This window comes from Pteronotus mesoamericanus, unplaced genomic scaffold, assembly GCF_021234165.1.
Source record: "Pteronotus mesoamericanus isolate MK-2021 breed Mesoamerican mustached bat unplaced genomic scaffold, CSHL_Meso_final contig_50, whole genome shotgun sequence".
Classification (NCBI taxonomy): Eukaryota; Metazoa; Chordata; class Mammalia; order Chiroptera; family Mormoopidae; genus Pteronotus; species Pteronotus mesoamericanus.
Window position 1 is genome coordinate 30,034,991 of NW_026555186.1, and position 27,528 is coordinate 30,062,518.

General features: G+C 34.6%; 1 protein-coding gene and 1 pseudogene across 1 annotated transcript in view; one reads left to right on the plus strand and one right to left on the minus strand.

The window, feature by feature from the left end:
* AP3B1 (adaptor related protein complex 3 subunit beta 1) overlaps positions 1-27,528 on the minus strand; it is a 254,416-nt gene that overhangs the window by 218,926 nt on the left and 7,962 nt on the right. The window contains exon 2 of the mRNA XM_054578514.1: positions 7,904-7,979. Coding sequence (XP_054434489.1) covers positions 7,904-7,979 — 76 coding nt within the window. The remainder of the gene's footprint in view (positions 1-7,903; positions 7,980-27,528) is intronic.
* On the plus strand, positions 15,561-16,824 carry LOC129074707 (60S ribosomal protein L18a-like; annotated as a pseudogene).

The following is a 27,528-nucleotide window of genomic DNA, read 5'->3' on the forward strand; positions in this document are numbered from 1 at the left end:
AAATTTTAAAAGACAGAAGGTATTCATTTTATAAATTTAGGACAAATGTTTAATAAATACTATGTGATTTTTTTTTTTTTACTATGTGATATTTTAAGCATTATAATCCCAGGTAGTAATTTCTCAAAAGATCTTTCTACAAGACAGCTTTAAAATACTCTAACACAAGCTACTCTTTTCATACTGTTTCCTTAACTGTGATATTATTTGAGTATTTTACAAAATCTACTGAGCAATACAAAAGTTCCACAAAATGCTGCAGCTAAAAGATCTTTATATGATTTTTATTCCTCTCTCAAAGCTTCTGCCCTGTGTTTTCTTCTACAAGCTTTAAAGTTTTAGCTCTTACATTTATGTCTGTGATTTATTTTGACTTTACATATGGAATAAGATAGGGGTCTAAATCCGTTCTCTTATTTCGTGTACATTTGTTGAAAGGACCGCCCTTTCCCATTGAATGGTCTTGCACCCTTGCTGAAAATCATTTGGCCATATACGTGAGGTTTTCTTCCTGGGCTCTCTATTAGGTATACATTTGTCTTCAAGCTAGTACTATGTTGTTTTTATTACTGTAACTTTGTAACAACTTTTCAAATCAGAAACTGTGAGACTTCTCACTCTATCCTTCTTTGGATGACTGTTTTGGCTACTCGGGGTCTATATGAATTTTAAGACAGACTTTTCTGTTTTTGCAAAAAAATCACTGGGATTTCTATAGGAATTACATGGAATACACAGATCATTTGGGGAGTACTGACATCTTAACAACATTAAATCTTTCAATACATGAACAAAGGATGTCTTTCCATTTATTTGTCTTCTTTCATTTCTTTCAGCAACATTTTGCAATTTTCAAGGTACAAGTCTTTTGCCTCCTTGGTTAAGTTTAGTCCTAGGTATTTTATTCTTTTTGATGTTATTGTAAATGGGACAGTTTTCTTAATTTCCTTTCAAACTGTTTACTGTCAGTGTAGAGACACAACTAATTTTTACGTATTGATTAGACACATTTCAACTTTGCTAAATTCATGTATTAGTTCTAAAAGGTTTTTTTGTGGAATCTTTAGGGTTTCCTAAATATAAAATCAGGTTGTCTGTGAACAAAGATAATTTTACTTCTTCTTTTCTGATTTGGATGTCTTTTATTTCTTTTTCTTGCTTAACTACCCTAGCTAAAATATCCAATACTATGTTGAACAGAAGTGTCAAAAGCAGGCATCCTTGTCTTGTTCCTGATTGAAAGACAGGAAAAGCTTTGAGTCTTTTACCATTGCATGATGTTAGCTGTGGGTTTTTCATAAATGGCATTTAATATGTGGAGATAGTTTCCTTTCAGCCCTAGTTTGTTGAGTGTTTTATCATGAAAGAGCTGAATTTCGTTAAATGCTTGTTCTGTATCAATGGAGATGATAATGTGTTTTTCCCCTTCCTTCTGTTAACGTGGTATATAACATAGATCGATTTTTGTAAGTTCTTCATATCCTTTTTAAAATATTAAATAATGTAAATAAAAAAATTTACATTAAATTTTTAAAATTAAGGAAGAAAAACAGAAGAAACTCTGCTTTATTTCCTAACAGTTTTAACTGGCTTCATTTTTCACAACAGTAAAGATGGTTTCTTCTAAAAAGTTCAAAAATTTTAATTTATAAATAAATTCTGGTTAATTCACAGGTGAAAGAAAGGAAGATCTTATGAAGATTCAGATCCAATTGCAACACTTAGGTATCAAGAGCCAGAAGTAAACAAAGAAGTAGAAAATGAACTAACCAAATCTTGATTTATATCCCAGAAAGTACACTGGAGCAAAACTGACAGAAAACCCATGAAGGGTTTCTATAGACATTATATCATTAGCAAAATCTCAGGCCTGCTTTTAGGAACTGGTTCTGATATACACCAACATGGCATAAAAATCTTGGCCCCTTTAACAATTTCCAACCCAAGAACAACAACAAAAAAGATGCCAACATCAGCCACAAGTTGAATCTATTAAGGTATACGCAGAACTAAAGCATTTTTGTTGAAGGGAGAAAGAAAAAGGAATGAACAATGTCCAGAAAGATTCGGACTAAAATGTTTATTATAATCATTAACTCAAAACAATAATAATTATGTATGTTATTAGTTTTTTCTTCTTACATGGACTTTCTCCAATTTTTTTACAAGTTACCACTTGCATTTGCTTTAGTTTTTTCTTAAATATTGAACCAAAATATGTGGAAATTTGAAATTACTTTGAGGAACAATAATATCCAACCAAATATCCTGTGACATAATATATATCAATAACACTAGGAATTTTTAAAATCTTATCAAAGAAAGATTCACAGCTGCTTATTATCTCATAACTACAAAGAGAAGTGAACTAATTTGAGAAAGACCTTCAGCATCCAAAAATACATCAAAAACTTCAATGCACCAAAATATTCCATTCCTCCAAGGACTCTGAATAATCAACTGATCAATATTTTAGCTAAAAATGTATTACAAATTCATTATATGAAACAATGTATTTCATATTCACCTTAATTCAATTTTCACCAAGCCAAGATAAAACATGGACATGTGCTATAAACATTAAATACATATTTTTCAGAAATACAAGAAAAATAATGAGTGTTTGTTTGAACTTCAGTCCGGCTGCATAAGTGACCATAATAAGATCTTTAAGTAGGTAGCTGTTCTCCCCTCAGGATGCTTTGGCATACATGAAACATTATCACATATGAAACACTGGAAATATCACCCCAATTTTAAATGTCTCAGATGTTATCAAAGAAAGATAATAAAATGAACTGTTACTATCATTATGGTTTCTCACTGGTAGATGTTGCTGACAAAATTATCTGTTGAATCACAGGACTCTACCAGCGTGAAAGGAAGTCAGATGTGCACTGCCAGCATTTTTATATATTTTAGACAGTAATGTGGTAAAACAATCATATAACATTTAAAGTTTTGGAAGATTAAAATTTAGAAATGTTTATGGTTGTTTACTATGAAGCAAATACCTTAAAACTACCCTAATTGTATGACATGATAAAACCCAATATGCAGGGCTCGTGAAACTCAAATTATAAAGACAAACTGAAAATTACCTTAAGAAAATACAGGAATTCTGAAGCCAATATAAGACTCTGTTGACTAACCTCCAACAAACTACCTCCAGCCAAAAGATGTTTTCAAATGATGCACATAAACTCATATATACACATGAAATTTTCTGATTTAAAAATCTTCCACATAGAAATAAGGTGCTAACTAGAAGTCAAATTAAAAACTGGACAAAGGTAAAGGTAAACAAGTGACTGTACAATACCTCACCAAAAAAAACTTCAAGCAAAATAACTATAGCTATTTAATGAAGAGGGGAAGTAGCAAACAATAATTGCTAGCTGAAAATTAAAATATATCATTAACAGCATTTAAAAGCACAAAATATTTAGAGAAAGTATTAGCAAAATTACAGAGCTTAAAACTTAATGCTAAAGACTGTAATACATTGTTGACAGAAATTAAAGATGACCTAAACAAGTAAAGAGTATAATGATGTCATAAGACAAAATACTGTTAAAATGTTAACTCTCCCAAAATTGATCTACCAATTCAACACAATTCCAGTATAAATCCCAGTAAGTTTTTTTGCAAAAATTGACAGGCTAATTTCAAAATTTACATGGAAATGCAAATAATAGGGTATAAACAAAGCAATCTTTTTAAAAAGTAGAAGACTTATAGTAATTTGTTTTAAAATTACAGAAATCAAGAGTAAATTATTGATGAAACAATAGCCATAAAGATCAATGAAGCCGGAGAGTCCAGATATGGACCCTCATACATTTCACTGAAGGCTGAAATTCAGTGGGAAAAGGACTGCCTTTTAATAACAAATAGTGTGAGGAAAATAAGCTATGTATGTGTAAAAAAACAAAAACAGAAAACCAACTTGCATCTTACCTCGTACCATACGTAAAAAATAACGCAAAAAGGATCCTAGACCTAAACAAAAAAGCTAAAGACAGGGCTGGGGGGGATCTTTGCAACCTCGGAAAAGGCCAAGATGGCCTGGATTAAAACTCATTCTATAAATTTAGCTCAGGTCTACTCAAAAGCCTCCCCAGAGGACAAGGAGAAAACTATAAACACGCAGAAATACATCTACTTGAAATCTACAGGATATATTGTAACCAAAATTACAAATATTTCCAATAAAATCAGAAACAAGATAGTGATGTCCTTCTCCACCCCTACTATTCGTCATTACACTGGAGCTTTGTAGATGCAGAGATAAGAAAAATAAAGGACATAAAAATATTTGAAAATAAAATATAAATCTCTCATAATATCCAGATGATGTAATCGTCCATTCAGAACATACAAGCAAGGATCCCAAAAACTATTAGAACTAAGAAGAGAGTCCAATGAGAAGGCCAAAAGCAAGAACACACAAAAGTTATTTCTTTTCTGATATACCAGCAGTAATTTTAAAAATATAATTAAGGGGACCATTCATAATGGTAACCAAGATTTTAAATTACACAGGAATATCTCTAACAAGGAATGCATAAGAGCTCTATGATGAAAATTATAAACTATAAATATAATGCCACTGAAAGCCAAAAAGGGAGAAAGGGAAAGAAGGAATATATAAATTCCATATCATCCCAGTCAAAATTCAAAAACAATTTTTAACAGAACTTGACAATTTGACTCTAAAATTTATCTGAGGATCAAACTTTTACTTTTTATACCTCGATATTATTTGAAAATATACAAATATATATTTATATCACTTTATAATAAAAATTTTCCCAGGTTTATTGAGACATAATTGAGATAAAACGTTGTGTGAGTTTAAAGTGCCAACAGGTACATGAGAACATCACTAATCCTCAGGGAAATGCCAATCAAATCCATGAGTTGTCACCTCAGGCCTGTGAGAATGGCTTTCATAAAAAAAAAAAAAAAAAAAAAAAGAGAGAGAGAACAAGCATGGGTGAGGATATGGAGAAAAGAGAAGCCTTGCGCATTGCTGATGGGAATGCGAACTGGTACAGCCACTATGGAAAAAGTATGGAGCTTCCTCAATACTTTTGAGCAATTATATTCCTAGGAATCCAGCAATTACATTTCTGGGAATATAGCCTAAGGAAATAAAATCACTAGTTCAAAAAGATATCTGTATTCCCAAATTCACTGCAGCATACAGAAATGACCTAAATGTCTTTTCAAGAGATGAATGGCTACAGATAGGTAATATACACAGAAACATACACACACACATATTCATTATAATTCATTATAATATGAGTAATAGTCACCCATGAGAAAGAAAGAAATCCTGCCATTTGTGAACACATGGATAGATCATCCTGAGGTCATTATGCAAAGTGACAAAATAATTTTTAATTATCATTTTCCTACAGTTAAAAAACCAAGTTCAAAATTCACCTTTATACAAACTTCCTAATGAGAGTCTATAACTAATAGGCATATTAGTTATATCCCCATTTCTTTGTGACATATTTATTTACAATTAAATTACATTTATGATAGATAAGTAGCCCACATTATGAGAACACTGATTTGTATTTATCAGCTTAAAAGAGGAATAAAAAAATACACTTTCAGATTTAGGAATCTCAATAGTATCCTCAGATTTAGTAAAATACTTTACCTTTTTAGGAAGTATAAGCCAAAGATTAATGAAATAATTAAGAGAAGTACTTGCTTTACATGGCAGTATAAGACTGTAACCTATAGCGATACAAACTAAAACCAAAAAGCAATAGGGTAATCAATTGTAAAAGTTACAAATGATCTTTGACTTCTAAAAATTTTGTAAAAACATTAAAACTTTACTTCTGTCAGTTATAAATATATATATAAAAGTGAAAATTGCAAAACTAAGATTTATTTAGTACACTATAATTTAGAACATCAGAAACGTGGAGCATTAACTTACTAAATGGGCTGGCCTTATTCTCACCATTTAACTTAAGATACTGAGCAATCTTTTCTATACCTTGGTAAATTACCAAACTCCTTTTCAAATTTAGATCACCTTTCAACATTTTATCATTTGTACTTTCAATGTTGTAAATTATCTCCTAGAGTTCCTTTAATGTGAAGTTTTTAGGCAGCACCACTTTCTCTGGTGTATCTTCATCTTTTTCAGCACAACCGGTTCCCTCATTTACATGGAAAAGCTGACCTGTACTAAGTTACTCCAGCTACATATTTAGAGTCTCATGACCAGTGGCAGCAAGACCACCCCCACAGTCAGCTATTTCTGTATAACTTCATTTACAGTCTATCTGATTTGTATTTCCAATGTTACCACTTTTCATTTCTTTGCTGCAATTTCATTTCATCTTTGTTGACCAAATCCCTCTTTCCACTTTTGTAAAATATCAAGTGGGTTTCTCTCTGGGAAACAAGGAGAAAACACAACTACTCGCTATTTGCATGAACTGGCCAATATGCAGTCACCAATCACTAAAAAACTTTGAAAGTGACATAACTTTTCAATGATCATGATGGACATTTGTTATCCACACAGTGAGTTGTGGACTGACGAGTTAGTGGTGAAGTTTATAAAGATGCAATTACTACATTAATATATCACAACAACTGAAATTTTAGCCATGTTGTTGGTGGACTGGGAGACTTGTGTTAAGTAAACTATGATAATAAAATTTGTACATATCATTGCCATGCAAAGCAAGAACTACCTGCCCATAAATGTTATTATACATACAGCATAACATTAACAAATGAAAAATTTACAAAAGATTCTTCAATCCCCCTATATTACCAAATAACATAAACCTGAATGTAAGAATCAAGTACTGTATAGGTTTTTTATAGGTATAGTGAGTCCTTGAGCTTTATATTTGGGTTCCATAATTCATCTTTTAACAGAACATACTGGTATCCATAATCATCTATCATAAATGGTATTTGGACTTTGATATGTTAAGAAAGGAGATTTCAAACTCTCATAAGGTGGCAGTTGTGTTGTGACCTTATTACAACAGAGTTTATTGGAGCAATTATACCAATGTATTACATTTTGACCTTATATAAAAATGTGTAGAAAATAAAAACTCAGCAATGGTGGTGATAAAAAGTATAGTAGTAATGGAAAAGACAAGTTTTGTGAACTTAATTCCACTGAACCAAAATTAGAATTATTTAGCATTAGACAGTCACTAAAGTAAGCCAGTTTTTTTTCACTCTGAATGTAAAAAACAAATACAAAGACAGCAAGTGCAACACAATTTGCAAAAATATTTTATTAATGATTTTAAAAACAATTAGGAATTGTATTATATTTTTAGCTCTCTGACAATGGAACCCCTCTATTAATGTTATCCAATTATTTGAATTTTGCAATGCAAGTGAAATCTGGACAATACTCCTATGTTTACTAATACTCATTAGCAGCTCTATGCTACTAAGTTGAATAAAACATTTCTATTGGTACAAATGAAATTTAAAACACAAAAGAAAGCATGCTCACAGTTTTTAGGTCATAAAATGACAAAAAAATCCATTCGTTAGCTAATTAGTATCCCTCTTTGTAGGAAGTCAAAATATTGCTGAATATAATCTATTTGTCTTCAAAATGATTAGTGCTGTTTATCTCACAACAGAAATATCTTGATATTAACAGACAAGGAAATCAAAACACAGAAAAGACAGAATTAGAATTCAAGTTTCTGAATTTTAACACTTCAATATTTCTTATAAAACACATTAGATACAAATTTCTAAGTCAATATTGAAAAGCAAATAGCATGTTCAATTTGGTATTTAACATATTATTTAATATGTATATTTAATACAATCACTACCTGTTCATTTTCCAAAAATTAAAATGATCTATTTTATTTACCCCAACAATCCGTTTCATTGCATCCAATTTAGCAGAATCTTTGTTGCTCTCCAACATTTGCTTTAGATCTTCATTTCTATACAAAAGAAAAAAATTCCATATTTAGATTTTACATTTACAACTATTAAAATATATCACTTTCATAAGAATTAGAAATATGATAGACAATGTTAAATAACTGCATTCTTATTTACAATTAAATATGTATTTCTTGTCTTAACCCTACAAAATAATACCAAGGCTTACTTTTTCTAATTAAAAATACAGCTGGAAAATATATAAACAGTAGAAACAGCAATATATAAAAATTTTATCTGAGGATATACAATTACTATTAAGTTACTATAAATGTTCACTGTAATCAACTTAGTATCCTTTCTTAAAACTTCTCAGACTCTTTCACATTGCACAGGTAACTGAAAAAGGAGAAAAATTAGTATTACCACATATGAGGTTCTTCTCTTCTTTCGTTATTTTCCTACTTTACTTAATGGTCATGTATACTTTTTTAAATGAAAAACCTAAAAGCTAAAAGAAATCCTTAAAAACTTTACTTAAGATTAAAACTGAAACAATTAGATAGGAACTAATTTTCTAGAAAGAAATGTGATCACACATATACATGTCAAAAAACAGAAAGAAAATTCATTTTCTCATTCCTGCTCCTCTTTACTTTTCCCCAACAGTTTTCCATCATTCTTCTGCATCAGTGTTACCTGGAGAAAGAAGTCAGCAATGGAGAATAATGAACTGTTAATTTTTAAGAAGTCCCAACCTCTACAACCAGTTATATCTTATTCATTGCCTAATGGAAACTTAGTTTATTTCTTTTAAGTTTGAGATGCCAGAGCCCTCTTCCCAACCCCCTTTGGGTCCTACATGCTCTCTGAATCTAAAAACAAGAGAATAGGAACCCACTATTATAGCCAAAGGTTTTGCTCTTTGTGTTTAACAGGGAAGATAGTCTTCAACAAAAAATGTAAATATCTTTTGTCTTCACACAGGCAGAGAGGTTCAGAGAAAAGAGAGAAGAAAAATCCTAGGAACTATTTCAACCTGATATAATATTCAAGTTCTCACAGATATGTTATAAAGGCCTATTAACAATTCTGATGTAAATTAAATATTTCTTCCCAAATTCCTCTTTGCTTATTACCAAAACAATAAAGATTTGAGAGAGTTAATACCATAACGCCTAGTTTATCCTCACAATATGCTCACTTGTATTCAGTCATTTTAAGTCTACCTCCCTTATATGTTAATTCAAATATGGCCCATCAACATGTCATTGCATTAACTTACAATTTTAAAAATTCTCTTTGATAAACATCAAAAGTTGACTCAAATTAATGCTGAACTGGCAATACTTTCACTGCCTCTGCTAAAAACCAATAGTTGTTTCAAATATGTATGTTTTTTTATCTTCCTAATTCTCCACTTACCTACTTACCTGTAGCTTTCCAACTTTAAGTATTAGGATACCAACTTTATTTTTACATAAGTGACATCTTGTGGTGTTAAGTGGTATAACCTTTCTCTTCATGTTCAAAATATGCCTGTTTTAACAGTTTCGAGGAACAGAGAAAAATATGTAACTGGACTGTTAAAGACAATCATATTGTCACCAGAAAGCCACTCTATCTCAGCACCAGTACAAAGCAATAACTATAATCGAAAGGCACAGTTTACCAGTTACATATAAGAGCTTAGAAGGTAGTAGGACTTTTAGATGGTAAAAATTGCCATTTTTAAAAAATCCATAATCCATAACTCTTTAAGACCTTCCACCCCATTTAAAGACAATGTATTAAGGAAAATGTTAAGACTGCAGCATCATGCACTCTATCAGTGCCACTCAAAGTGTGATCTGAAAAAGTCTGGTCCAAGAGCCATTACCAATCCACAAACATTAGTTACCAATCCATGAGGAGTTATGTACAGAAACTGAGAGCAAGTAGAGTTAGAAACCTGATAGAGCAATTCAAAAGTATAACTTTACATCTTTTGAATTTAAGAAAAATTGGGGCTCGTATTCTGCATGCTTTTTTCATTTCATTTTCTTAGTAATTTATTTTTTGTTGTACTTTACTGAAGTATATATCCATGATGGACTGAAAATCTGAAAAGGCCCTCCATCAGTCTGAGTACAGTGCTCTACACAATTACCTTCTTTTTCCTCAAAACACTCACCCAAATTTGTATACCATAGAAAGCAATACACGAAACTTAAATCCAGGAATGATGGATTGAAAAAAGTGATAAGGAATAGCAAATCCCAATCAGAGATACATCCCCAAAAGGATGCATCAAAATCTTTAAGGAGGGCTAGACCTTTTTCAAGCTCTGCCAAAAATTCTGCACACCTAACATGAGCACCACACCTCTTCCTGCTTTGAGTACCACTCAAATAAAAGATGTTCCCACGTGGGCCTCCACAGTTAAATAGTGTGCACAACATGAACGGTTAGTGACTTTCAGTTCAGTTAGCACCATCCTGATGATACTGAGAACCTTGTTAGTTTCTGGCACAAAGTATTCACTTATAAATAAAACAGAAAACTCCAGCTACCTAACCATCCATCTATTAATCTTCTGAAAGTAGGAACCACAAATTATCCAAGTAAATATGTATGAATTTTTCCTACCACGCTGTTCACAAAATTAAAATAATCTACAATTATTTTAGATAATTTAGATCTACAATTGCTATCACCACTTCCTCAACCCTTAGTAATCCTCTTTTCTCTCTTACTCCTCTATTAAAACTTCTCTTACAAAGGTAACAAATAACTTCCTAATTAAAATACCCAATACAAAAAAACTCTTAAATAATTTTACATTATTCCTCTACATTTGATACAATCGACCAATAATCCTCCGTCTTGCAATTCCCTCCTCCCTTAGATTCTGTAACTATTCTCATCTGGTTTCCATTTGCATTTGTGACAAACCAAAGAACAAAAACAGAAAAATCCTTGCATCCTTGCCCTCAGAGTTTTTATTCTAATAAATAAAAACACTGAACAAACTTATTAAATAGCTAAAATATAAGTCATGAGGTGATAGAAGGGAAAATAGAACGGAAGAAGAGAATGCAGAAAGGAAAGGAGGAGGCAATTTTAAATAAGATGGTAATAGTAGATTAAATAAAGAGACATCTGAAAGATTTACGAATGAGGATGTTAGCCATGCAGATAGTGGGATGGGGTTGGGAGAGGGGGAAGAAAAGCACTCTAGGCAGAAGAGACAATGCATAAAAAATAAGGTACCTCTGGAGAGCTTATAATAGAGAAAAGTCATGATCACAGATACATACATACATACATACATACATACAGATAAAGAATCATTCTACCTGTGGCATTTAGAATACAATGTAAGGACTCCCAGATCTGCCCATGGTGCTGTAGCTTCTAAAAGACTTCAACCTTTCACAGAAAATAACTTTCTAAAGACACTTGGAGATCAACCAACACGAGCTGGACTTACGGAGCCCAGATCCTGGAAAGATGCGGAACACAAAAAATGAGCTCCTTATTCACACCAGCGTTGTTTCCCTGAGTGCACTTCCCAAACTGCCATTTGGAATAACAGAGCCCAAGGAGAAATGACAGTTTAAACAGACTGAGGAGACAAATGTTGAAGTTCAAGACTACCAAAGGGACTAGAACCGAAGGGGCAAATGCCAAGGAAATGGTATATAAAAATCTGTGTACAAATGCCCTCAAGCAGTTGGCTATATTTTCACAGGGCAAGATTCAGAAAATCCAGCAGAAAACAGCAGGTAGAAGGGATGTTAAATACCTGCACAGAGAATTCAGCAACCACACATAACTGTGAAAAGAAGATGGCATTCAAGTATCTCTCAAGTAGAGAACCCGTGGTAAATAACCTGGCCTTTCAGTTACAATCACAGAAGGGCCACGACGGAAGAGTAAGGATGTTTTCTAAAAGTATGAGAAAATTTGAAATAAACAAGACATTAAAAAGCCTAAAATTGAGCTTAAATAGGATCAAAATGATCTGCTAGTACTCTTATCTGCCTGTCAGAAAAAACACAAACCACTTTGGAAAAATATATCATCTAGAGCCTCGACAATGTTTTTATCCTAAATATTCAGCATCTGATCAAAACTTAAGATACATGCTAAAAACATGAAAAGAGACAAAAAAAGAGAAACAAATAGATCCATGGGTACTTCAGATAACGGAGTTATCAGAGAGACTTTAAAATAATTACACTTAATATGGTCAGGAAAAGATGAACAAAAAAAATGAAATGATAGGGAATATCAACAAAATAGTATCATCTATACGAAATAATTAAATGGACATCCAGAACTGATAAACACAGTATACGAAATTAAGAACTCACCAGCCCTGACTGATGTGGCTCAGTCAGGGTTAGGCATCATCCCAGAAACCAGAAGGTCACCAGTTTGATTCCCAGTCAGGTCCCATGCCTAGGTTGCAGGCCAGGTCCCCAGTTGAGGGCTTGCAAGAGACAACCAATCAATGTTTCTCTTGCACATCAATGTTTCTCTCCCTCTCCTTCTCCCTCTCTAAAAATAAATAAATAAATCTCTTTTTTTATTTTAAAGAACTCACCACATAGGTTTATAGCACACTAGAAATAACAAAAACAAAAAACAAAAAAACAGGATTACTGAACTTGACTGCAGGTCAAAAGAAAATACATCATTTGAAGCACCAAGGTACAAAAGAATGGAAAACACAGAACAGAGGCATGAGAGCTATAGTCAAAATATTTATTATACCTCCAATTAGGGTCCCAAAGAGAGAGGAGAGAAAGAAAGAATGAGACAAAAGCAATATTTCAAGAGATAGTGGCTAAGAATTTTTCCAAACTGAAGAAATGCATAAACCTACATACTTAAAAATCTTAAGAAAACAGGACAAACATGAAGAAAGCTACAGTAGACACAGCAAAGTCAAACTGCTGAAAATCAAACACAATGAGAAAAACCTTAAAAGTATGCAGAGAAAAAAAAATTTCCTTAAGGAAAGCGTCAGCAAATCTTTTCTGTAAAGTGCCAGAGAGTAAATATTTTAGGTATTACAGGCTCATACCACCTGTGATCTAAGCACTCAATTCTACCACTGTAGAGTGAAAGCAGCTACAGACAATAAATGAGCATGGCTGTGTTCCAATAAAACTTTATTCATATGAACAGGTCAGCCATAATTTGCTAACCCCTGCGTTAAAAGGCCCAACAATAATACTGATGGCGAACTTTTCATCAGACATTATAAAGGCCAGAATATAATGAAATGACATCTTTAAAGGACTGAAATAAAAAATAAATAAAGGTCAACATATAGCCCTGACTGGTGTGGCTTATTGGTTGGGTGTTGTCCCACAAAGCAAAAGGTCACCAATTCAATTCTGTCAGGGCACATGCCTGGGTTGCAGGTTCAGTCCTTGATCAGTGCATGTGTGAAAGTTAACTCATAAATGTTTCTCTCCCTCTCTTTATCTTTCCCTTCCCCTCTCTCTGAAAGTAAATACAGAAAAATCTTTATTTAAAAATAGGTCAGCATATAATTCTATACCCAAAAATACCCTTCAAAATGGAAGGTAAAATAAAGTGGTTTTCAGACTAATAAAAGCTAAGGATCTGGTACCAGGACATAAAAGGCTATTATTTTTAAAGAAAGATAAAATAACTCAAAATTTTATATGTTCTAAATTTATAGTTTCCATCTATAAAGCAAAAGCTGACAGAATAGAAGAAAAACAAATATCCTAATCATGACTGGTAATTTTAACATACCTTTCTCAGTAAGGGATAGAAAAAGCAGACAAAAAACTCAATAAAGGTGTAGAAAATTTAAACAACACAATTAACCAACTTAACCTGAGACACATAAGGCACTATATCCAACAAGTGCAGAAGAAAAACATTCTTTTTAAATGCCCATAAAACATTTATCAAAATATATGCCAAATAAAATCTCCGCTAATTTCAAAGGTCTGAAATCATACAGAGCATATGAAATCTAACTAGCAATCAATAATAGAAGAATAAATAGAAAATGGCCAGATGTTTAGAAATATAAGCAACACACTGTAAATGATCTATGAGTCAAGGAAGAAATCATCAGGGAAATTAAAAAATATTTTTAACTAACTAATGAAACTGCAACATTTCACAACTCATTAGATGCAGCTAAAGCAGTATTGAAAAGTAAATTTACACTTCTTAATGCAATACAAAAGGCTGAAAATCAATAATCTAAGCTTCTATCTCAAGAAGCTAGAAAAAGCAAATTCAAGTCATAGAACAACTAAAAGAATAAAAGGAGAATTCAATAGCATAGAAAGTAAACTATAATAGAGAAAAATCAACAAAACTAAAGGTCAGTATCTACTTTAAGTCAGTTGTTATAAAGACAATGAGAAAGACACTTATCATTGGGCCTCACACACTCATTTACTCAGTATCTACTATGTGTCAAAAAATGTTCTAAGTAGTGGGGTCCCTGACTTCTTGGGACCTAAATCCTAAGTGAGAATTTAGGGGAAAGAGAGTGTAGGAGGAAGTAGGAGGGGAAACAGAAGGAGGAAGAGGGAGGGACAAGGAATGGAAGAAAGAAGGAAAGTATAAAGATAAAAAGGCCAGATTAGTACTCAAAGAATTAAAATAGGGTAATGAAATACAGACTAAGTGGACACGCAAAATTACTATGGGTAGGTGATCAAATGAGGTCTCAAGTGACAATAAGGAGCAAACCACAGAAATTCTGCCAAGATAATAAGGCAGGAATGTATTTGAATATATGATATACAAAAGAAGATGTATAAATATAGTTTCCTCAAATACACTAAGCTCTTTACTGGCCTATAATAGGCACACAGTAAATAATAGTTGAAAGAATAAATGGATATAGACTGTATAGTAACAGGTTTCTTAAGAGAATTACAGAAAAACTCCAAGCTTTCACTGGATTCTCAACAGGATCCATGACCCCAATAAAGGTTAAACCCTAGACACATTTTAAAAATCATGATGCCACACATATACCAGAGGAAGTCTCCATACATACTTGCCAAAGCCTTTATCAATGTTTTTAGACACTTGTTCTCTTGTCAGGCAGCAAAAAGTAGGTTCTACTTTTGCACAAGCTGTTAGGAATGTCTTCTAGAATGTGAGTACTCATCCTTAAAGTTTTAAAGGAAATTTCACAGTCACTGAGCTAGTTGAGTTTATGAATGCTGACACAAAAATTAGATGGAACAGGCAAAAGTTCTTTTTCACTGTTTAAGAGCACTGTAAATGAAAAATGCCACTTGGGGGAGTCTCAGGAAAAAAAAAACAACAGAAAATTGATAAACATAAACCAAAAACTTTTTAAATTTTTGGATTAAAAAATCCCATAAACATAAATAAATAAATAAATAAATAAATAAATAAATAAATAAATAAATTTGAGATTCATTTGACAGAAGTGCCAATTTTCTTAAAATACAATGAGATCTAATTCAATAAGGGAATGGATAAAGGACACTTGAAAGTATTTCACTGAAAGAATAAACCGATACACATGAGGGAGGAGATTTAATGCACTCACAATTATAAGGACTCAGTGTAACAACAATTTGCACCTGTAAGATTGGCAAATATTGTGAAATGTAATGGCACCCAGTATTGGCAAAAAAGTAATGAAAACAGACTTTACTGCTGGTACAACCCATCTGGAAGGTAATTTAGCAATATCTATCACAATTTAAAATGTAATGACCTTTGACCTACAATTCTGTCTAGAAATTTTTCCTACAAATAGATACATTCACACAAGTATGCAAAAATTTATGTTGTAATATTGCTTATACTCATCAAAAAGTGATATTAATCACATGGCCCTCAAAACCAGAACTAATGAAATAAAGAGAGTACTAGGAAATATTATACAGTGGTGAAAGAGATTGAAATAGTTTCATATACTGATACAAGGTTTCCAAGATCTATGAAGGGAAAAGCAATATACATGGAGGATACCATATATATTATCATTTGGGTTTGTAAAAAATTTCTGGAAAGATAGATACAAACTTATTTACCATAGCTATCTCTGAGAGTATGGGAATGTGAACTATATCCTTTCTAAATTACTAATTTGCCACTACCATGTCTTTCATTTATACCATATAATTAACTTATTTAGCCAAAACTGTAGTATTGTTTTCTAGAACTTATAAAACTATATAATTTAAGTATTACAAAGTCTTGATGAAGCACATGTGGCTACTATTCCCATTTAATAGATAAGGACCTAAGGCCCAAATATCATAAAGAAAACATACAAGTAAAGGATTATACAATATATAAGAAACTCTGCCTTTTGTAGGTGGTGGCAAATGTGCAAAGAATGCAAGGAAGGCCTCGGGCACAGGGCAACAGTACAAGGTGGCAGGACGCTGCCTGCCCACCCCTAAGTGCCACACACTGCCCCTCTACAGCATGCGCATCTTTGCAGCTAACAGTGTCGTTGCCAAGTCCCACTTCTGGTACTTTGTGTTTCAGCTGAAGAAGATGAAGAAATCTTCAGGGGAAATCGCCTACTTTGGCCAGGCATTCAAAAATCCCCCCTTCAGGTGAAGAATTTTGGTATCTGCCTGCAGCGCTACGACTCCTGCAGTGGGACCCACAACATGTACCGGGAGTACTGGGACATAACTCCCACAGATGCCGCCACCTAATGCTACCAAGACTTGGGGGCCTGGCACCGTGCCCACACCCCCTTGATCCAGATCATGAAGATGGAGGACACTACAGCCAGCAAGTGCGGCCAGCTGGCAGTCAAGCAGTTTCATGACTCCAAGATCAAGTTCCCACTGCCCCACCAGTGGCCAGCACAAGCCACACTTCACCACCAAGAGGCCCAATACCTTCTTTTAGATGCAGGGTTTCCCTGTCCCTTGTCTACCCAAAAAACCTTGGTTTGAAAACTGGGGTGCTTAGGAAAAAAAAAAAGAAATTGTAATCTCATCTAACTTTCAAGTATACTTCCAGAGAACTAAGAAATGGCAAGGAATTAAACTTGGATTGTTTTGAAATCCAACATTCTTCAAATTTATCACATTGTTGTCAATTTCTGCTTCAGAAAGAGGAAGGGACTTACGGTCAAGATAGAGACATAAGTGACACACTTGGCCTCCTCACGCAACCACAGAAAGAATTACAACCAGATCTCAAAACTAGTAACACCCAGAACTGTCAGAAAATAGAGCTGTATGGAAGTCCGACAACCAAGGATTTATCTCCAAACGTGCCAACATCCAAATCATGGGGATGCCAGAAAGAGAAGAAGAGCAAGAAATTGAAAACTTATTTTTAAAAAATAATAAAAGAAAACTCCCCTAATTTGGTGAAGGCAATAGACATACAAGTCCAAGAAGCAGAGAGTCCCAAACAAGTTGGACCAAAAGAGGAATACACCAAGGCACATCATAATTAAAATGCCAAATGTTAAAGATAGAGACTCTTACAAGCAGCAAGAGAAAAGCAGAGAGTTACCTACACTATCAGCTGATTTCTCAAAAGAAACTTTACAGGCAAGAAGGGACTGGTAAAAAGTATTCAAAATGATGAAAAGCAAGGACCTACAATCTAGATTACTCTATCCAGCAAAGCTATTATTTAGAAAGGGAGGAAAGATAAAGTGCTTCCCAGACAAGGTAAAGTAAAGCTAAAGCAGTTCATCACTACCAAGCCATGAATACACGAAATGTTAAATGGACTTATTTAAGAAAAAGAAGAAGATCAAAACCATGGACATTAAAAAGGCAACAAATTCACAACTTTCAACAAGTGAATCTTAAAACAAAAAACAAAAACACAGCTAAGCAAACAACCAGAACAGGAACAGAACCATAGATATGGAGATCATTTGGAGGGTTATCAGCTCAGAGGGGTAAGGAGGAGAAAGGGTAATGGTGCAGAGACTAAGAAGCATAATCCGTAGGAACAAAATAGGGGGAAGTTAACAACAGATGGGAAATGGAAAAGCCAAAGAACTTACACATAGCACCCACAGACATCAACTAAGGGGTAGGGGGGAGATTACTGGAGGGAAGGGGGTACTGGGCAGAGGCGGGCAAACGGGGAAAAATTGGGACAACTGTAATAGCATGTTCAATAAAATACACTTTAAAATTTTTTTAAATTTCTGCTTTAAAATTAAGTATATTATGAACACATTTCAAGAACTGTAAAGTAATGCCTTATAAGTATAAATCTATAATCTAGAGTGCCACACTTCCTCCTGTATCTATAATCTGCTACAAGAAAACTATTATTTTTTCCCTTACATTCAAAATTATTATGAAAAGAAAACTGATCACTGGAATCATAATATACACTAATTCTAACTATTCTCAATAGTAGTCTAAAACATCTGTGATACACTTCTGCCTAAGTCAAAATAAATTTTATCTTCAATGACATTACTTTGACTGTATTTGGTTAACATCATCTCATGTAGGTTCATCAGCTCAAAATTAATTAGCATTACAGAATAGTGTATTCCATCCAAACAATTCATCTTTGTTGGCTCACATGCCTCACTGCTACTGGCACGCTACTGTGATAATGGGCCTGGTGCCACAGTAACAGATGGGCATAAACACAGACATGCCAAAGAGTCAGTGTGTGCATCAAGTCTGAGTATTGGCATTATATTTGCCTCCAAGAAATTCATAAATTACAGCAGAATAAATACAAGTTTTCTAAACTGTGTTAATAAGATGTGCCAACTCGAAGCTAGATCGATTTTTAAGTTCTATAAAATAATAAAAACAAGTTTTCAAGGCCACAGAAGGCAAGTTTTCCATCTGATGAGTTTGGACCAGCTTTCTGTGTAGGGAACTGAGGAAACCAATAAGCAATCTCTACCTTAGATAAGCTCTGTCCCTGAAGCACTTGAAAATCTCAGCAGAAACTTCCCTTTTTAGAAAGTCACATAGCAGTGATGCAAGATGAAAAAGTTCTTGACATGCGTCACACAACATTGTGAATATACTTAACACTGCAGAAATGTACACTTAAAAATGACTAAGATGGTAAATTTAACGTTATGTGTTTTTTACCACAGTTAAGAAAAAAAAGTCACATGGTCCTGTCACGTGTCCTGATGAAGGCTATATACAGGCCTAAAAAGAGAAAAAAGGTCAAATTCCTGCTTAGGAATAGAATCCAAGAGTGCAAATAACTGAAGTTTAAATAGTTATTTAACATTTTGCCATCTGTTGAAAAACCATTGTCATCTAAAAAAAAGTGGTCATTTTTAAAAGATTACATTATCTCACATGTGGTTTTAAATTTTTAAAATATAATACATATACTACTGACCAAACTATATTAAAAATGTTTATTATTTTTACTTCATTAATTAAAAATTTTAAATATTAAGAATGTTAAGGAAAAAAATCATTTAAGTAATGTACTAGGCACCAGAATAAATGGTTACGTGTGCGTGTGTGTGTGTGTGTAAATAGAAACTATCTCTGACTTCCAGCAATTAACCACATTTTCTCTTTTAAAAAAATGTTCAAATATCCAATCACCTTGAGAAAATCCATCTGTTATTTTATAATTGTTATACTGTCAGACAGAAACTATTTATAAGAACTATGTGTTTTTAACTGTATTTAGTTGACTTTTAATTAACCCTACCACTTCTACTTGTTATATTAAATGAGTCATCTGTACTGATTTTTATTAAAATACATGAAAGTGTTTGTAAAATTCTTAACTGTCCCGAAGGTGATAAGCTGAAATAATCAGACGAGTGTCCCAGACCTCTGGATTGCAAGAACTAGGTAAATTTTCAACAAAAGTCTGGGTAATGATACAGAGTTGCCTACTTTTTACTTTGCCATATAAAAACGTTAGCAAAAACTACCCTCTACGAAACAATTACCACTGTTTCATAAAAGACAATAGGAAGGATGTTTGTATTCATCTGAGGACTAGTACAATAGCCATTTGTATTCCTTTTTTAGTAATCTGACTGCTCTCATTATTTTGGACTAATGTTCTATTGAGACCATGTTTTTATTTTTTATTCTCAAAATATTTTTTCCCAATATTATACTGACCTTTTCAATAACCACAAACACATCTCAAGGACAGACCTGACAGAATTTGATTGCATCTAATGAGAAATGTAGTTACTTACTCACAGACAACTATATACTGCTCTCTCACCTCAACATATTCTCAAATAATACATATCAAACATATCTACAAATACGTAACTACAGTCCAAGATAACTCATGAAAATGTCCTTTCGCCTTCCCAAATGTCCTCTCAATCCTTTCTCGTTTAAGTCAATAGTCCTAACATTCCTCTATATAGGCTTAAGACCAAAGCCCTTGACTCCTCTCTCCCTCCTCCCTCAAATCTAGTTAGTAATTAAAACCTATAAATCCCTCTTTCAGGATGTTGCTCGCACTTCCCTGCCTCTTCATTACCTGTTTACATCAACAGAGTCTAAACCATTATCATATTACTCTTAGACTTTTCCTAAAAATCTCCCTTCTGGTTCCTCTGTCTCCAGCTTCTTTTCTCCAATCTATTCTCAATACAATGCCAGGTTAATCTTCCCAAAACACGACTGCAGTAATATTTGTAATCACCAACTCCTGTGCTTAGAACGGAAGTTAAAATCCAACTTCCTTCGCACTCTAGCCAATTACTTCTTGAATATTATTACCTACTGCTCCTTTCCATGAACTACACTCTTTATACAAACAGGTTCACTCACTGTTGCCAGAGAAAAGCCAGAACGTTTTACCTTCACTCTTGGTTCTTCCTACCCTTAATTCTTTCCTAATCCTTGTGTCAAAGTTTAAATCGAAGTCTACCTTCTCTTGTAGCTCCAGCCTTCAGTGACAGCTTTCTCCTTCAATATCCTGTAGTACTTCTTATTCCATTTGTCATTAAGCAAATGCTAACCTTTTTATTTTAATGTTAGTGTTCTGATAACTCAACTAGAGATAAAGTACATGAAAGTTTTTGCAAATCAATACACAGATGCATGCCCCATGGAAAACTGCTTCAAAAAAAAAAAGAAAGAAAGAAAAGAGAAAGCTCTGGAGTCCCAAAGCCTGGGAAGCCTGAGGAAAGCCCTTGTGTGGCACTTATAACACGGAACTATAGCTCCTGTTTGGAAACTAAGAGGCCCTCTGGGCAATTACACACCTTGGACGATAATGAGGACTCAAAATAAAAAGGGAGAAATAGAACAAATATGTGGGCATAGAGTCTTATAAAAATTGAAGGTGTTACCCATAAACAGTGAACCTAAGAATATATGGGAGAGTATTAGCTTATGGAGTTAGATGGGGTGAAGAGACCGTCCACACAAAAAGACAGAGATCCAATGATTCAGATAAACCCAACCCCTAAATGGTTTCTCATTGAATAACTGGAACCCGTATCTATAACCCTAGTGAGCAGAAGTTTTATATGCACTTAGAGCAAATAATTGAGCCAACAAGAGGCCTGGATTAAGAGGTTCCTGGGGATCTCTATCGAGCGAGGTTTAGAAGGAAAGAGGCTCAAGTCTAGGAACAATGAATGGTTTAGAATGGACAAAATTTAGACGTGATTCTAACACCAAGGTTCAGCAAGAAGGGCAGAAGACAGGACTAAATGTTATTAGGAAGACTGGAGGACTTACGACGTCTTCGGGGTATATGGGGGGAATGACCTGAAAATCATAGAAAATAAAAGCAGAATAAAAATATAAGGTATTGTTACTGTCATTACTACAATTATGATGCTGGTTTGGATACCCCAAGCCAAGAGCAGAAGCTGCACAGAGTAGTTACTCAATAAATGTTTGACCATTATGGTGATGGTGATGTAGTGGCAGCAATGAATGACGAAAGTAACTGTTACTATCTCCAACAATTGCTTAGGCATATTTACTTATGCTCTGCCCTGTTCCCTAACTTCAATTTAAGGATACTCAATTATTCATAATATATAGCAAGACTTTAGAATTTTAGCGGGAAAAGGAAAAAATAAGGAAATTAAAATAGAGGCGAGAGTTAGGTTAATACCCAAAATGCTTGCCACAAAGGTCCATACACTTGCAAGCTACAGACCACATTTCGCTCTACATTTTCTAGCAGTTATTGTATAAAGGACATAACCATGATTCACAATGTCAATACATAAAGGGGAAAGGGAAGATCTCAGAAGACATAATTATTTCTGATACTAGATTCAATGGATCCACAGAGAAAGCATCTTCAAAAATAACTGCCACTGTGCTCAGCTACCCGTTCATCCTCGCTGTTGTTATCTATCACTGGCCCACTCAATTAAGACATTTCAGCCACTGGCTATTATTATGAGTGACTTTAACATTCAGTAGGAAGCCCATCCAGTAAAATAATATTTCTAAGTTCTTTGGCCTAACCATTTTATTGATTCTCACTTCCAGGCAATTTCAGCTACTCTCTGCCATAGTCATACCCTAAATCATAACCAAAACTTGTATACACCCAATACTACTCAATCTCTGAAATATTAAATTCACACAACTCTCCTTCTGATCACAGTCTCCCATCTTCTAGCACTGCCACTCGATTAGTCCCAATACCCCTACTCCTTTAACTTAAGGACTCCTATTCCCCGACCCCTCTTTTTTCCTTTCAATCTCCAATCTTTACTTTTTCCCACTCCGGCTTAGAAACTGTGTTCAATTACATCGACATCTTTCTTACCAAGATCCTTGCCAAACTGTCATTCATAGCACCCTCCTTGCAAAGCCTCAATTCTGCATCATGAATTGACTATTTTCTTCACATTTAAGCAAAGGCAGCTAAGCACTGCCAGGGAAAAAGATCAGATTGTTGACAGTATAAATCAATGTTCTCTTACCAACTGGGCAAGCCCTCAATATGATCCAACAAGCCTTCCTGGTTTTCCCTGTCAAAAGGCCTTCCCACTGTCTGTTGCAGCTACTTCAGAACTCTCCTCAAACCTCTATCCTTACTACTTCCTTTGCCCATTCTCATCAGACGTTCTAACCATTCTTCCCTCTTGTTAACAAAAGACTATAAATTAAGCCTTCAAATCGTCCATTCCTTCTTTTCTCCGTTGTGTTCTAGATCTCTCCCTCTTGTTTTCCAGCACTCTTCTCTATTGTGTCCTTCCAACCAGCATTTAAGCACTCTCAACTCTCTTCAACCCTTAAAACTAAAAGCTCCTTAGACTCCATGTGTCCCTACAATTCCACCCTTTCTCCTCCTCACTGAAAGCCAAAGATCTTCGGAGTAGTGTTCTTCCATTACTCACTTCTCATCAATCTGCTGCAATGACTTCCCCTGACACTGCTGTCACCACCACCAAATTCTCCAACAACTGCCCTATGACTAAATTCAGGAAAGGCTTCCCCTGACTTTCTTTCATGGGACAGCTCACCAGTAGTTGGCACTGCTGATTAACTCCTTCCTGAAACTCTATCCCTTTGATTTCTATTAAAGACAGGCAGAAAAAATGAGAAATGAGCTCCTTCTTTAATAGACTACTTTAAAGAAATAGAATACCTGTTAGCAAAAGTGATATTAAATAAAAAGTTTGAAACAAATATATTTTACTCCCTTATACTATAATCATTACTCCCAAATTCTTGATAATCGCATAGAATTTACCTAGTGCTTACCGATTTGTTTTATGTGGTGCACATTAAAGATACTTTATATAATTTAATAGTTTCTAATGCTGCGTGGTAAGATTCAGAACAATAGTGTGAAACTTAGGAATAACTTGAAAACTAAAAACATAAAGCAATGGTTAATGTGGAAATTAACAATGGCTCTAAAATTTTAACAGTTATAAAACTACATTGTAAAGCTCGACTGGTGTCCCAACAGTAATAATTATTATGCTTATGATGTATCAGGCACTGTTAATGTTTACATATGTTAAATCTTTTAATTCTCACAATAATTCAGTAAGTATAGGTACTATTAGTATCCTCATCTCCACTTACAGATGAGAAACCCAAGGGCACAGAGTGGCAAAGTAACCTGCCCAAGTACCACTTATTAATTCTGTGAAAAATTTTCACACCAGGCAGAGTAGCTCCAGAGTGGGTGTGCTTAAGCATCACCACACTGTCTCCACAAACCACAATGAACAATTCATCTGCCATCTTCCTCCTATAGAACTAAAAAGTGGGCTTGATCCTTTTTCTCAATCTTAAACACAATGCAGAAGATCTGTTTGTATAATCAACATCAAGTGTTTCCCCAACTTCCTTCTTCTTGGTCTTCTAAGTAAGCTTCAATTGTCCTTCCCCCTTCAATGTTGACTTTACCAAGAGTCCACCTTCGCCTTCTCTCATACCACACTTCTTCCCTTTAATGGCTTCCAAAATCACCTATCAATTGATGACTTCCAAATCTCTACCTCCTGCCCAAGTACCTCTCCTGAGTGCCACATCCATGTATCTAACAGCTTAATGGATGCCAAACTACCATCTCAATCAAATTCAAAAGATCCAGAATAAAATGCAACACTCCTAACTCTGAACTTCCCTATTTTCTGTGTTTCCAATATCACAGAATACTTCCACTAACTGTATAGTTCACCCGTTCAAACACCAAATTCAGCCAGAGTGACCATTATAAAATGTAAATCTATCTTGCCCCTCTCCTTCAAATCCTTTGGTAACTCCTTACTGTGCAAACCTTCATGATAAAGTCCAAATACCTGAGCATGATATACCAGACCCTTCATACTATGGACTGTGATTACCTGTCAGCCATCTTTCATCAGTCCCTCATTTCCCTCCAACCCAATGCCTCACCCATATTCAATTTCTTTTCCTGTCCCTTAAAAATTAGCCCAAATCCTTGCCTCTAAACAAGTGGTGTCCAACAGGATGATCTGTGAACTGGAAATATTCTTTATATGCACTATCCAATATAGTGACTGCTAGCTACATAGAGCATATAAAAAAGTGGCTAGTGTGACTAGAAACTGAATTTTATTTTAATTTATTTTATTTTAATTTATTTTAATTTATTTATTTTAACAGTCACATTTGGCTAGTGGCTACTATAATGGACAGTATTCCCTCTGCCTGGTATACAGAGATATGTACAGAAAGCCCTGGTCAGTGCTACCATCTAACAAAACATTATTATTGATTATTTTATTAGGCCCTTCCTTTCATGTAATTAATTAATAAGGTCCCATTCAACACATGCCCATTTAAAGCTTTTAGTGGAGCTAGCTACATAACTTCATTTTGTATACACAGTTTACTTTTCTAAGAGTTTAGTGCTTCTAAGACAGTGGCTTAATTACAATTTGTCCTAAAAGGACTATTACTTGAAGAAATCAACAGGCTCCATATATTAGTGAATAAAAAAAAAATTATAATGTCATATTATACTACAAAAGGACACAGTTTTGCTTCAAAACACATAGTATATATATGAATAAGAAAAAAGACTGGAAGGTCCATATCATGTTAACTGATTCCAAGCGTTGAAATTCAGGTGGTTATTTTTTAGCCAATCTATATTTGCTAAATTTCCTATAAGGAAAATGGGCTATCAGTCTAGTGATTCCCTTCTCTCTGTCACAACGGCAATTTTCCCTCTTCTACATCAGATAGTCCAAGCAAACAAAAAAATAATCCTTTCTCCCATTTAAAAAAAAAAAAATCCCTTGACCTAAAATTCCCTTCCAGGTGCCATTCTATTGCTCGGCTCCCCTCTAAACTAACATACATACTAACTACAATTTTTTCCTTTCTCTCTTGAACAAAGTCCAGTCACACTTTCAGCCCCACCATTGCATCTAGCCCCACTACTGTAACCTAAATGGCTTGTCAAGTCACCAAAGTCCTCCACATACACAAATCCAAAACTCATTTGTCAGTAATCATCTACTTGACCCCATTCATACACTTGCCACATTACTCCATGAATGCTGATCTCCTTTTTTTTACACTCACTCCCTTGTTGTCTCATCCAATCCATGATATTTAATATCATCTATAACCTGATGGCTCCCAAACTTGTATCTCTAACCTGACTTCTCTAAGCTCCAGATTTATGTTTCCAAATACCTATTTAATATAGGCCACTTGGATGCCTAACAGACATCTCAAACTTAACGTGATCAAGCTCTCCATCCTCTTCCCTCTTTAAATTCCCCTTCACACAATCTTCCTCATTTTAGTTGATAGCAATTGCAAACCTCCAGTTGTTTAGGTAAAACACCTTGTGTCCATCCCTGATATATTTTTTCTCTCATATACCACATCCAAACCATCAGCAACTTTTATCAACTCTACCTTCAAAATACTGTATACCCAGAATTCAAGCCCTTATCTCCACCCCCACCAATCTGATTTAGTCATCATCTTCTCCTGGCCTAGATAGATTATTGCAATAGTCTCTTTGCTGGTCTCCCTGCCTTGGATCTGCTCTCTATTGAGAGTTCAGGAGGCAAAGTGATCCATTTAAAAAGGAACTGGATTGTCTCACACCTTTGTTCAAAACCCTCCAGTGACTTCCCTTTTCACTCAGAATCAAATAAGTCCTTACAATGATTTACAAAGCCCAAACCAATCTGGCTCCTTTCCTCTCTGACCTTCTGATCTACTAACCTCTCCCGCCTCTTCCTCCACTCTACTCGCGCTATTCTGGCCTCTTTGTTGATCCTCACACAGGTCGGAAATTCTCCAGCTTTAGACAGAGCCTGGATACTTACTTCTTCTGAATACTCTTGTATTCTTCTTACTCAACACTCTTCCCCAGACATCTGCATGTCACTCCCTCACATCCTTGAGGTATGTGTTCTGTTACCAAACTCTCAAGGATCTCTTCCTTACCCTGCTTTTTCAAACCCAACCCCCACCCTTTCTATTCTATATCCCTGCTTTATTCATCACCTTAGTACTCATCATCAAATGACCAACCATATATTGATCTGTTTATCGCCTATCTTCATTCCACTGGAATGTATGCTCCATGAGAGCAGGCATTTTGTCCACTGCTTAATCCTTAACATTAGGAACAGTGCGAGGCATACAACAGTGCATGGCACTCGTATCAATAAATTACTTCTATAATTTTTTAAAGTTTAAAAAAAAACACAAGAAATGAACAAGGAGGTCCAAGGAACCCCAGACTATAATCTTTTCAAGCAAAACAAAAAAATTGATATGACACACAACAGGCACTTGATGGCTACTGACTGACTCCTAAATACCCAGTCTGCTCAAAGCCTCCAAAGGCTTGTCTTCTCTCTTAAAGTAAAATTCCAGGTTTTTCAAGGACCTACATAATCTGGTCCTCTCACCTTCCACTATGCCCTTAGCCTCTCTGCCTTCGTAGTATTGATTTCCCCCTCATCCCTCATGATCACATTCTTAACCAACTTTCAGAAAACCCATTTCTAGAGTACAGCTGGGTGATATGTAGCTCTGCCAGCCCATCATTTTGGAACCAGCCTTTTTCATAAGTCTCTGCTTTGCCCAGCGGCCATGCTAACTCAGTCAGCTGAAGGATTAAAGATGCTGGCCTTCCAATTAGGTCAGTTCCTATTACAAATAAATCCACCCA